The sequence below is a fragment of the Rattus norvegicus genome, chromosome 3, assembly GCF_021556685.1.
Source record: "Rattus norvegicus strain SHRSP/BbbUtx chromosome 3, alternate assembly SHRSP_T2T, whole genome shotgun sequence".
In the NCBI taxonomy this organism is placed as follows: domain Eukaryota; kingdom Metazoa; phylum Chordata; class Mammalia; order Rodentia; family Muridae; genus Rattus; species Rattus norvegicus.
The window spans coordinates 61153127-61167434 of record NC_141536.1 but is presented as its reverse complement, the minus strand read 5'-3'; the positions used below and the strand labels follow the sequence as shown (position 1 = coordinate 61167434).

At 41.6% G+C, this 14308-nt stretch overlaps 1 protein-coding gene across 3 annotated transcripts in view; it reads left to right on the top strand.

Annotated features, from left to right (window-relative positions):
* The window catches only part of Ccdc141 (coiled-coil domain containing 141), a 160229-nt gene that overhangs the window by 124042 nt on the left and 21879 nt on the right, over nt 1–14308 (top strand). For all 3 annotated transcript variants that reach the window (XM_087651716.1, NM_001430394.1, XM_087651717.1), the window contains 5 exon segments: nt 714–893; nt 1676–1801; nt 3551–3739; nt 4677–4856; nt 6654–6803. In XM_087651716.1, the coding sequence (XP_087507842.1) occupies nt 714–893; nt 1676–1801; nt 3551–3739; nt 4677–4856; nt 6654–6803 (825 nt within the window).

Genomic DNA, 14308 nt, shown 5'->3' with positions numbered 1-14308 from the left:
TACCTGGATATAAACGTAAAATGAGTGGATAATTTAACACCTTATTTAGACTACATTACAACAAGAATTTCCAGGCACTACACTGAAGTAAAATGAGGGTCATGTTCACTAACCAGACAGAAAGCAAATTATTGATACTAACTCTGCCAAATTCAAAATCACTTACACCCTGCTTGCTAACCATCAACACGTCATATGATAGCTTGCCTTTTCTAGGCCCTACTGAGACCACTGTACCCTTAAGACTATCGATGAAATACATATCGATAAAAGTTGTCATCGATAAAAATACAATTCCCAGCTTATATTATATTAAAGGATATTTTATTTTTTAATAGCTTCTTAATAATACATAAAAGATACCATGACTTTATAACATATATAAAAATATACTGTAGTTACTCCCACTGTGGTCTAATGTCTCTAATAATTTATGAAATTTAATAATCACAATTACAGAATATAGAATTTTATTATTCAATCCCCCCCCTTAAAATCACTGAAACACTGCTGAGGCCTTTAAAGACTCTGCACCTGATGTCTACAGAGAGACTGTAGGTCTAAGCGTTTAGTTGTGCCTCTGTACACAAACTCAGGCTTGTCTGTGTCCTGCTTGGGTGTGATGAAGTACTTGCCGCCTAAAATAGCCGAATGCAAAAGAAAAATATATCTCTTAGGAAAGAAAGCTATTACACGGATTATTAATTCAACAGGCAAAAGAGAGTGAGATATTAAATGTTAAAAAGGAAATGCACATTGTGGAGAACGTGATGGAAAAGCAAACAAACGGAAGGGAAGAGCTCAGCCGTCTCCGAATGGCATGGCACCTCAAAGCCATGGAAGGCAAGCCTGTGAAAGAACGGTGGGAAACGTTCAAAGAGAAACTTAAAAAGGTAAGGCTTTGGGTGGGCAATGGCTCAGTGCAAGGCCAAGCTTACGTAAAGCTCCAGGTTTGTACCCTAGTATGGAAACAAACGAAAAGGAATGTCGAATGTTACCTCTCAAAGAATACATTTTCATCTGTGCAACGTGCTGGAGCCTTAAAACCATGAGGCAAGAGAAATCAGCCCAGCACAGAAGCACAGAAATCGAGTGGCTCTGCTTATTTGCAGCCCTGTAGACAAATTCAGAAACGAAGATCAGTACGGATGCTACCAGAGGATGCAAGGAGGGAGGAGGGAACGGGGGTGCTGCTTGACAAGTTTGGAGGTCCTGTTCAGGTTGATGAGAGCACCTGTAGGTGATTGGTGGTGACTTAATTGTATACAAGAAAGGGTAAAATTGTGCATTTTGTTATATGTTATCATGATTTAAAAAAATAACATAAGGGCTGGAGAGATGGCTCAGAGGTTGAGAGCAGCCCTGACTGCTCTTCCAGAGGTCCTGAGTTCAATTCCCAGCAACCACATGGTGGCTCACAACCATCTGTAATGGGATCAGATGCTCTCGTCTGGTGTGTCTGAAGACAGTGACACTGTACTCATATACATAAAATAAGTAAATCTTAAAACCAACAAACATAAAAACCACAGGAGATCAAGGGATATGTGTGACCTCTCTGGCAAGGGTCAGTGTTTACAAGGCTTGAAAAGCTCTGCACACCGCATCACCACTGAGGCGACCACATGTGCTGAGTTGCGAGAAACACGTTCTTAATTGTCAATGTCTGTTCCAGACAACTCACAATGTAAAACTTCTCCATGAAGTTCTGATGCCTGTCTCTGCGCTGGACCTTGGAGGGAACCTCCAGAGCATGTCAGATCTGCGAAGAAGGTGGATCGCAATGCAGCCTCAGCTCCAGGTGGAGATGTCAATGAATGGATTTGGGTGAAGAATCTCCCCAGAGTCCCCAGTTATAGTTTGCCTTATAAGCATCCCTTCTCTTTAACAAAAGTACTCCCTTTCTCTTAAACCCTATAACGACAGGTTTTCTCACTGCTCCCAGACATACTTTTGTATTTGATGATACCCAAACATGTAAGCCGTAGTGGTGTATCCTGAATATATTTTCATCATTAATTTACTTTATATTTCAAGTTAATTTATTGATATATTTATCATGTAGTCACTATTCCCTTAGGGAGGGAGAATTAAGGCCACCTCAGAACAAAATTGGCAACCTCTGACCTTTATTATCACTGGTCCACAAATCCCTGGTATGTCACTATTCCAGTGACTCACAAGCATCCGGCTCTGACCACACCCCCTTCCGGATCATTTTTTCGGTGGGCTTCAGTCACCTTTCAAGGAAGCTCTCTGAGGACAAGATATAAAGTCATAAGTCAGGTCGTAGGCCCTTAACTGATTAACCCCAACCTCCACCCATACCCCTGCCGTTCTGTGACACAACTTTTAAGACAAGTTGACTGTCAGCATTTATTTATGAGACAGAGTCTCAACCCCAGGCTAACTTCAAGCTTATATAGCCAAGGGTAGCCTTGAACCCTTGATCTTCTTGCCTCCATTCTCCCAGTCCACATGCTATTAGATTTCTGGGTTTTGTTGAAAAACTTAAGACACATCTATCTGTTACTACTAAATACGTATTGGCTCTGAGGAACTCCTGAGTTAGCTGTTTGGAGATTCCTTTGGGGGATATCTAATTGCAGGTTCTGTTAAGATAAAACACATGTGAAGCGTAACCACTGTACTCCGTACACACATACACATACATGGCATCTCAATCCACAGCAAACTCTCCTATCCAAACTCACATGAAGTGGGACTAGCCCAACTTGCTAGATCCTGTGTGGTACACAAGCTTAAGAGCCATTGCTATAAGTATTTAGTTCTGTTGCTATGATATCTTCCACCTATTTGAGGTCCAAATACTTAATTTGAACTCGGCAATCCTAGGCAAGCCAGTCTTCTGAAGATTATGTCCCTAGCCTACAGCATTTCTTTTACTGTTTCCTTTGATACAAGATCCACTCCTGGGATAAGAGTAGAATTCTCTTGAAGCAGCGTGGCATTTGGAAGCTCTCCTCTAGGGTCTGGATTCCTACATGGGATGCCTGAGCAGTGCTGACTGAGAGGGAAGGCCGTTGATCCCTTCTCCATGTGGTAGCTATTTGTGGACGATGGCATGACAGCCTTGAGGCAGCAAATCTTGTGCGCTGTTCAGCTGGTGGCTCATACTGATCATTCTTTCCTTGTGGAGCACAAGTGATTCCCCTGATGTATTTTTATACTTCTCTATGTGTCCTTATCATACTATACGATTCTACTCTATATTAAATGTCCGAAGAAGTATATTGACTTAACAGAAGTCCAGTGCAGTTGATATATTGTAGACGCATGTGGCCTTCCATTTTTACCTCTATCTCTGAAACCCCTGCCTTTATCCCCCATGTTGCTTACAAAGTCCTGAGAAGATAGGGACTGAACCGCGTGTCTCTATGTCTTCTTCATTAAGCACAGTATCTGGGTCTTGAGAAGGCTCATAGGGATCTGTTAGTTAGCAAGTGAGAAAATGATGCGCTATTTAGACAATCAGAACATTCACTGCAAAATAAAAACTCACTTCCTGCACGACTTTCATTCTTTCCAGCAACTGCATGAGGACGTTCAGCAAATCATGAAAGAGTGGGAAGTGCTAAGTGGTCAGGGAGTTCCTTTGAAGGAGAAGGCTGAACAACTGAAGGACCTTATCCATCTCCATCAGAGGCAGAGAGAGCGAATCCAGGAATATGAGGAAATCCTGTACAAGACAGTCCAGTTCCACCAGGTCAAGGAAGAGGTAATTCTTGCTGGGGTTGTTTAATAAAGGTTTTGACTGTGCAATAAATGAAAAACAAATCACTCGTCTAAGTCTAAGAGGTTCATTCACCCTGACGGCTAATTCTATTTCCCACTATTCCTCTATCCTGCTTCATACTCTAGCCAGGCTGCTGCCTTCCCTGCCCTTTGAATATGGCACACGCATTCCTACAGCTAAGCCTGACTCCCAGCTTGGCCCTTGCTGGCAGATCTCTTCTCTCAGTTGCCTCCTTCCAGCCGCCCTCTCCCAAGCAGTGACCCTCTCTTCTGCCGTGGCACTCACAGGCCATGTCTGGCGCCTCAACTTGATTTTACTATTCCCACTCAAGTCTTAGTTTTGGGGAGGAGGGGTGGTCAAAACCCAAGTTCTTTCTTTTTTATTTTGTCATCCCAAGAAGCTTTCAGCGTGACGTGCTCAGGAAAAAAAAATTCATTGGTTATTTCATGGCAGTTCACAACCATCTGTATCGCCAGTTCAGGTCTCCAACACTCTCTATACACTTGGTACGCAGACAGGTATGCAGGCAGAAACACTCGTACACATCTAAAAGGAAAATATTTTTTTCCCCCGGAGCTGAGGACCGAACCCGGGGCCTTGCGCTTGCTAGGCAAGCACTCTACCACTGAGCTAAATCCCCAACCCCGGAAAATATTTTTTGAGTTTACATAAACCACAGACTAAGAGCTTGCTAAAGTTTGGGGTCGTGGGCCCAGAATGCATCGCCTTCTTTCACAGATTTGAAAAATGTGACCTGATCCATGTATTCCTGTTGGGGTCACACTACTGCAATGTGCACCTCTATCGTCATCCATAGGATGGATGATTCTGGGTGGGCTAGTGAGTGTCTCACCAAGCTAGCATTACAGAAAGTGGGCTTTGGGAAAATCCAGTTAAGGGCTAATGTTCTGAATTCCAGCTGACCCATCTCATCAAACCAAGAGAACTGGAGCTCCTAGCACAGCCCATGGAACTGGAAGGTTCTAAGGAGGTCCTGATGCAACTGGGCCGTTCTCAAGGAAGACGGGCACACATAGACCATCTCCATCGGCTGGCCTTATCCTTAGGAGTGGACATCATTTCATCCGTGCAACGACCTGTAAGCGTCTTGGAGTATCGCCATTGCTATCTCTCTCTCGCCGGTACTATGAAAGAAACAGGCAGATTGCTGAGTATATGTTAAATATGAGTGGTTGCTTTTGTGTGCGGTGCTGGGGATTGAACAAAGAACCTCATACCAAGCGAATCATTGTTAAGCCATCCCATAGCCCCAGTATGTTAAACTTTAAAAGGCAGAAAGTCATTAATCATTGGGGTGAATATTAGTTCTAATTTCCACCACCATCAACAAACAAACAAGCCTAAGGAGAACAGTCTGAGCCTATAAACCCTATTTTAATGCATCTTATTCTCCTGTTAATTTATATAGAGCCACGATCTCAGGTGGGCATTAGGTTTCTGCATTTGAAATGTGTCTAAAGCAACTAAGAACCTAAACTTTTATTTAATTCGAACTAAGTTAACTGTAAATATTATTGTTGGAAACCTCTTAATCCATTCAGAAACTACTTGAGCATGTGACTCCATGTAAGAAACTGTACGTTTTGAGAAATTTAAATCTACATCAATTATTTCTGATAGAAATTTAACTACAACTGAGAAAAATTCAAACAATACACCTATTAGATTTCGAAGATGTGAGGTAAAAAAAAAAAGCTAATACTTCTATATTGGATATGTGATATAAAGTGATGATATTTGGGCATACATGATAAACTAAATTATACTATGAAGGTTAGTTTTGCTTATTTCTTCTTTGACTTTCAATGAGACAATTGGAAGTTGTCCAATTACTTCATGACTTGTAATGCATTTCTGCCGGGCAGTGATGCTTCAGGATTGCAGGTCTGGAAGTCTACTAGGTCCTTGAGTCTTACCGGATGAGCAGCCCCATCTTATAGAGGAAAAGTTGAAGTCAAAGACACTGGCCACTCATCCATAAAAGCCCAGAGGGGATGCTCCAGATCCTCTGTTTCTGGCCTGGGCTGTGGCACCAGTCTTTTTACTTGCTTTATTCCACTGGTCAGATGTTAATAGAGGAGCCTAAAAGATCAGAAAGCACCTTCTAGTCAAACATTCATAACTAATTCATAACTAATACACTGAACTCTGATGTTTACGAATTCCCTAAACTCGTACTTTGAGAGGGAAAGGTTATGTTTACTTCACTACGAATAAAACCACATGTCCAATTTTACTTCAAAGCTCACTTAAGATCTCCACCAGGCTCTATGTGATATAGAGAGCCCAGCATCTATTCTTTAAGTTAAAAGGCAGAATATACGAATTTGTTACTGTTAAAAAGAATTGACTTTTGCCAGTGTCAACATTTTCTAAAGAGTTTTATTATATTTGTAAAGTTATTGTTTTAAAACTAAGAAGGTAGAATGTCTCACTTTGCACACATAACACAAACTGTGCTCCAGCCCTCTCCTGGCCTCGGTTCCAGCATCCTTCCTGCACTAGATAGAGATTGGAGCACTCGCATAATGAACCTGAGGTTAAACTCAAGTTGACGGGAAAATTACAGCGCCGTGGCAGAATGTTTCTAATGCATATTTTATGCTTTTTGAAGTAAAAATTAGACCTTATCATGAGTGGCGTCTCTGAGGAGTTGGGCATGATGATGAGAGTCAAGAATAGAAACGTCTATTCCATAATGTTGAGTGTCTGGCTTCTTTCTCAAATCATTAGATTCAAATATGTTTAGGGTAAAATAAATTAGGACCCTATATCTCCTTTGAAGCCATTTGTGAGCATTATAATGCAGGCAAATGGTATATTATGTGGCCATCTCACGGGTTCCTCTTGTTATTTCCACATCCTTCATTTCCAGAATTGCTCGAATATTTCTGCAAAGAGCCTGCAGCAGCAGCTGGAGGCCCTCGAACTGGATAGCAGGGATTGGAGTGCCAAAGCCAAGGAATATGAACAGGTCCTGGCCTGCAGCTTGGAGTACTGCACCACACGAGAGGAGATCAATGAGGTAGGGCTTTGAAAGGACACCTTGGGTCCAAAGCATGTGTCCCAGTGTCTGTGCATGTGCATATATAATGCTTACACACACACACACACACACACACACACACATACACACACACACACGGTGGGGAAAATATCAGAACTCGGTTTTCTTACCCATGCCCTTTTATTCTCTGTAGCCTCAGAGTACCCAAAGCTTGAGGAAACATCAAACTCCCAAAACTGTCAACGTTAGGATGGTGTCAGTGCATAGAAAAACCTCAAACACAAGATTGGAGATCTGGGACCTTAGTTACTGCTTTTCGTGTGTGTGTGTGTGTGTGTGTGTGTGTGTGTGTGTGTGTGTGTGTGTGTGTTCTAGTCTGTGCGATTGGACACAGCTTTTTCAGGGCACAGAGGGAAGGGTGGCACTGTCCAATGTGGTAGCTTGCTCTAGCCTGCTGACATTCTATTTAAGTTGCATTGACTCAGGGTGTAGGCAGTGCTGAGGGCAGAGAGAAGGCACTTCTCCGGGAGACTGCAGAACATTTTCCAAAGTCAAGTTGCTGTTGATGTAAACAGATGCCTTTTCTGACTAAAGAATTTTCAGGGAAAAGGAAAGGGTAAGAGGTCCTCTATGCTCCTACATCCACACAGATACAACTTCCCCTTGACTCCATCAACAGTTCTCAGCCAGGACACATATTCACTTCCAGCCCCACAGTTGAGATTTGCATTCATGGGCTGTGGGTTGCCTGACTAGTGCTGAGCATAGTGGTTTTCCATCAATCATGCACTTGCTCTGGGGAAGACACAAGGAAAATGACGACGCCACGTCTGTCTGTCTTTCTGAGTCCACTGAAAAGGGGGCTGAGGGGAAAGGCAGCTAACTTTCTTGAATTCTTGGTTTATGCCCCATCGGCATAATTTAGGTCCACCGGGTACCGATAACCATTAACTCACGGGTTAAAGAGTGGGTAATGGAGCTTTAATGATGGTTTGCTCTGGAGCTCCTGCCCTTCTGGCAGATCACAGGCGGGTGCAAGAGGGCACATGCTGGAAGGAAAGTGAGAGATGGGGAGAAGCTGCTAGGATCCGGTTCAAAAGGAGGGGCGAGGGAGAAGGCGCTGACTTGGCTTTTACCATAGCAGTGTGCTCCGACACTGCCTGCTTCCCATTCCTGGCCTGGTTCACTTTCTGGTGAGCCCACAGTGTATTCTGCCCTGTACACAGGGAGCAGCCTCTTCCGCTTCCCTCTGCCACAGTTTACACTTCTGTTAGCTCTGTTTCGTCCAGAGCTTCTTGGTTCTCCCAGGGCTATGAAAGATTCATGGCCATTTTCAAAAAATGATCTTTTTCTAAATTTCCTTAGTTCTTCCCCTCCCTTTCATCTGCTTCTTTCTCCTTTTCCTTTGCTTTGCCCAAACTTCTCTCCCTGCAGAGATGGCGCAGCTCTGCAACTACAGAGAGAGAGAGAGAGAGAGAGAGAGAGAGAGAGAGAGAGAGAGAGAGAGAGAGAGAGAGAACCGGTTGGTGAAATGCTATGTGCATTTCCAGTCCCAGTGAAGCAGGCTACATAGGTTCCCAGCCCCGCCTCTCTGGGTTTCCATGTCCCTGAAGAGCTGTGGCATTTATGAAGCTTGGTTCCCCTGCTTAAAGCCTCCCAGAACTTCTATTTACAGGGACAGCCTCATGATGAACTAGCATTCAGAGCCAGCCCAGAGGACAGATGACCCTTCCAGTCATAGTAGGGATGCCCCAGGATTGTCTGTACCACTTCAGGAATGAGCAAGCAGAGACATGCGGGTTTAGGAATCAGGTATCACGTTAACACACTCATAATTACTGAGAGAAGTATCATTCTCCATCGCTTCTGCTTCTAGTCCAATTAATCTTCAGGCTATCCTTTCGCAGTTGAAAGACCTTTGAAAACCTTGGGTAATTTTGACTTTTGTTTGTTTCTGTCTTTGTGGAGATACAGCAGGCATGTTGAAGTGGGACATCCATACGCTGAATTTTACAAACACCAAACCAGTGGCAAAATAATCAGGAAGAATACTTTTTGATGACCTTTAGCAAAATAAAATGAAGTTATGTCTTATTCTACTTTGGACCATGACTGCAAGAGGGGACTTGGTTGATATTTCCATGGTGACAATATTTGGCATCTATATGTGTCATTTGTTTAGACACAGGTATCTAGAGTATTACATAAAATGAAATGAAGCCAAGTAAGATAGTACATGCCTGCTTTTCGGCAGAGAGAGCAGGAGTTCAAGGCCAGTCTTGGTTACAGAACAAGTTCGAGGTCAGTATGGGCTACATAAGACCCCATCCCAAAACAAACAACAAAAAATTGAAATGTAGTGTGTGAAGTGATTTTTCTGATACAAACAAATAATATTCTGCCAAGGAACTAGACCATACTTAACATTTAATTTTTAAAGTTGATCATAAGACACACTTCTACTCTCAATGTGACCAAAATCATCCCCAAAAGTTCCCAGACACTGAGTTGCAGTAGACTTTGGAGAATGTCTGGCTTTATGTCTTCATTTTCATATGAGAACATGAAGATATATGTGTGTGGGATTCATCTTAACAATGCACTAGAAGATTGCAGCGCTTCTGTCTGTAGTTTTGGGTTTTTTTGGGGGGACGGTAAACTTTGAGTCAAGATTCACCTGCCAGCCATGAACTATTGGGATGAGTTAGTCTCAGTATAGTCACATCCAACCACATCTATTCCTGCTTCCCAATACATCTATTATAATATGTAAGAATGATCTGTCACAATTGATTTGATTGTTCCCAGAAAACGTTTTCTTTTGACTTTGCTGGAACTAACTTAGTGCTCTTCACTCAGGCCCTTACAGAAGGACTTTGTACCTCAAGGTGAGAGAATGGAAGCCACTCTAAATGCCATTTTAAAAATAAGATGTGATTTCCTTTAAAGGCATGTAACAATGCCTTTTGTGTCCATTATCTTCGCATATTTTTATGCACAGGAAGTTTCTGAAAAACTCGTTTTCTTCATGTTTACCCATGAGAAGCACAACTGTCAAGCTGCCAAGTTTTATGGCATTTCCCCCCTACCCATTTCATGCAAGGATACATTTGTATGCATAACGGCTCAATAGCACTTTGCATTTTCTTGCTTGGCCATGTGAATATATCATTAACACACAAAACATTCTAGAAATTTCCGAAACCATATTACATTACAAAGGAACATCATTTGTTTATAATCTACATTTTAAAAGTTAGTATGCTGATAGAAAATGTGTTTCCTTCTTACAAGCTGACCCAAACAAAATGTATCCTTATATTTACATGATGTTAATGGGGATTTATGACTTAAAGGCTCCCGTTTTGTGTCACAAACAATTACTTTGCTGGGAAGAATAGGATGACAGAATCAGGCCGGTATCCATTTTCTCAAAATAAGTTTTCCACACAAAAGCTTCCAGACTATTATATTACCTTACCCTGGAAAATCTCCTCTAGGATAGCAACATCTTTCCTATCAGAGAGTAAGAAGGAAAGGATTTAGCATATATATTCCACATGGCAGGCATGAATTCTTCAAATCCTGTTGTAAATTTGAACGGATTGGTCACCTGAGAGCCAGACACATAAACTGGATCAGAAGCAGTAGATCTTAACTAAGGAGTGTACTTTTATATAACACGAATAGGTAATAGAATGAAAACCACGTTCCACTGTTTGGCACTTTGCCCCTGACAAAATGAACATGGATAGCCATCCTTGTCAAGAAAGGACACAGAAAAAAGTGTGGACAAACCACTGGATGGGGCATCACTGGGAAAATTACAGACAACATGCGTTGTCCCCATTCATAACCCAAACTTGTTCTTGAAAAAAAATAGTAAATTATCTTTATCCAACAAATATATTTAATGTGGCTACTCTGAACCAGGCTGTAACACTACAAATGTCCACAAAACACCAAAGAGTCTTGAGAAAATTAAAACCCACATGGCGCTTCACAATCAGAGCCGTTTGCTCAGCAGGCCCTGACCCAACTGGATTTGGGTGGCATGGATAAGTGGACAGGAAAAACGACAATTTGTTCAGAAAGTGTTCATTCCAAAGACTCAAAATTTTAAATCGTAATGTTTGACAGTACTGTATAGGCTCTTCTGGAGGGTCTGGACGACTCACATATAAATTATAGTTACTGCTTGCCCGAAGAGAACGAATAAAATGCATTAAATGCATTATGAAGATGCTACGCATTCAAGATAATGTTTACTGCTGAGACTGGCTGCTGCCTGGAATTTGGAACAGGTCTTTGCTTTACGAGTTGTCTCACTTCCTGTTGCTATGCGGCTTGGAGCTGGAGGATGTGCTGTGGTTACCGAGTGGGAGAAGAAGGCCAAAGAGACTTCTCCAGAAATCCGTCCAACATTGAGACCCAGTGCCTTCCAATAATATTTGCAGCGTTTCGTCCAGATTAGATTTTGAGTGTTTGGATGTCTTCGTTTGGAATTCAAGCATCTCTGGGTGGTGGTACATTACAACATTTCATTACGGAGAAGGAGCCTCCGAAAGCGTTGTCATCAGGAGGGGGCAAACAGAGGCTAAGGAATAGAGCTTTTGAAGGGGATGGTAGAGAAATAAAAACCGACTGCTCATTTTGAATTTGGGGGTTTAGCCAGAAGTACACCATAGTTCTAATGCAAGCTTTTCTTTGCAAACCCATTGCCTTGGCTTTAAATAGACCATGTCCCTCACACCAGTTAGTAAGACATTCCTGTGAAAGCTGCCTCAACCAGCTTAGTCAAGACTAAGAATAGCAAGCCAGGCTAGCCTGTCGGGAGCCTCTTACCCTTCTGTTTCCATAGAAGTTTCCTCATTTCTAGTCCTGAAAAGAGACTTACCGCTCACTGGGAAAATTGTGAGAGGATAAGTTTTGTAGTTTCAAAACAACGCGGAGCAGTTTTAAGATTTTAGAATTTTTTCTAATTATGGCCATGTAAGTTTGGGCTACTTTACTCTATACAAACATGAAAGAGCTGAGCTTGTACAAAGGGGGAAGAATCAAATTACTCACTAAGAAAAAAATATCCTAACATCCATAATACATACATTTTGCTAATGTGTATTATAGCATTTATAGATTGCTAATGAATAAACCATTCTTCTTCCCCTGCTGTTGGTGCATGTGGCTGCTTATATACACAAGCGGGGCAGTTGTCTGGCCCATTTCCACCATGCCCTATTGTTGACAAGCTCACTAAAGTTAGAAGCAGCTGCATGGACAATGATACCTCAGGGCAGTAACCAGAGCACCCAGTTCCTTTAAAGCTATGATGCCAACTTACGTGGGGATTAGATTACGTTTTCATATTGGAATGTGCAGGTAAGAAAAATGTGGGGTGGCTGGATTCACTGATGCTTAGCGGTACTTCGCCAGCACTTCCTTCTCCTTGTATGTATAGTGGGCTTGAATTTGCATTGAGGGAGGCCCAAGAGATTCGATTTTGACTGGATGTCCAACGTGACTAAACAAGAATAGTGCCAGCAACTCTGTGGTGCGAGCTCGTGTGTCAGAGTGAAGCTATCCTGTTTCACATACCCATAGCACCACAGGCATTCGTTCGCCTTCTAGATCGCCTTCCGTGGAAATGCATGCATGCTGGTCATGCAGAAATGAAGTCATTCTTACCAGGCATAAGTCGGATATTTCTAAAGTCAGTGTAAACTAAAAATGTGCATGGTTTAGAATGAGAGTGTTAGAGATCCGTCTCCCTACACTGCTCATGCAAGCACTCAAGTAGACAGTAAGCCTTCCTGGTTGAAAAAGCAGATAAAACCCTTTGGCTATCAAGTTGATGTTAGAGCCTCTCTTTCTTTCTCTAGACGGATCAATAACAGAGACACAATTCAGTAAATAGGTAAGGTGCAAAATAGTGTCTTCCAGTGTAAAATTGTCAGTGACTGAACACCTTAGTTCCTTTTGTAATGTTTATTTCATGTATTACTTCATCGAATTCAATTTTGTGTGTGTATGATATATATATATATATATATATGAGTGCATGTTTGTATATGTGTGTACAGATCTGGCATAGTACATCGTATGCATGGGAGCCTTGTATGACCTTGTATGACTCTTGTACCTTGTTTGCAACAGTCTTTTTTGAGCTTCTGGGTTCCTGGGGATCTGAACACTGGCTCTCATACTTGTGCATCAAACTTAACCCACTGAGCCATCCCCAAACCTTTTTCCTGTCTTGTCTTTTCTCTTCTCTTCTCTTCTCTTCTCTTCTCTTCTCTTCTCTTCTCTTCTCTTCTCTTCTCTTCTCTTCTCTTCTCTTCTCTTCTCCTCTCCTCTCCTCTCCTCTCCTCTCCTCTCCTCTCCCTCCCTCCCTTCCTTCCTTCCTTCCTTCCTTCCTTTCTTCTTCTTCTTTTTTGACCAGCTTTCACTATGTAATCTAGATTGTCCTTGAATTTGTTATCCTCCTTCTGCAATGAAGGACTGGGGTTTTAGGCAAGCACTCTCACACACTAAATAACTTGGTTGTTAATGATGGCACCATTTGTAACATTACCCTGACGATCTTAACCACTTTATGTGTGCTGCTCAAGGGTGTTTCGTACATACACCTTAGAGTGCACTAGAGGCATTCTCCATCAGCACAAGTTTGTAAACATCTCAAACACCATATCTATACAGTTAAACAGTAACTTGCCACTGAAGGACTTTTAAAATAGCAGTCTCCGGCTGCCTCAGATATGGCATGTAGTAATTTATAGTTGTAGACTGAAAATAAGGGATATAAAATATCTTACCTCAGTTTTCTATTAACAACTCAGGAATAGTTTCTTTATATTTGAGTATCATAAATGGCATTTCATTTGTCCCTTCCTGCTGGAATTAACATATGTGCATTAAAACATCAAGTGTCACAGAATGTAGATATGTATTTAATAGCTATTTCATAACTATACCAACTTAATAGAACATTTTAAATATTTCCTGGTCTTCTGATATAGAAGTTGTTTTCAAAGTCTGAAGTTATAGCCTTTTCCACTCTTTCTGGACATCGTTGACTTATCTGCTAAAATGGTTTATATCATCTCCGTTCTTGATTCTGTCCATAGTGTAAAACTAATATTCAGCAATGTCATTTTCTAAGTAAAAACAATCAATATGGGTTGAGTATATGGATATTCTATGAAAAAAATTGTATAATAATTTCTCCATAGTCAGATCTGCCAGGGCCTTGCTGATGGTTTGTTCCAAGAACAGTTAAGGGTAAAATCAATGTTTTATTTTCACACCATGGAAACTTTGGAGTGAGCATTTGAGAAATACATTTTCTAGGGCAGATGTATTTTTCTATATTATGAACCTAAGGTGTAACGTGTGCATGGCTTTTATACACTCTCTGGTAATTTGTTTGCTGTCATTGAAAAGAATTTTAATGTATCTCTAACTTTTCTTTCCATCATTCAGATTTATCAGGCATGACATGATTCCTTCTTGTTGTAAAAGTCCCC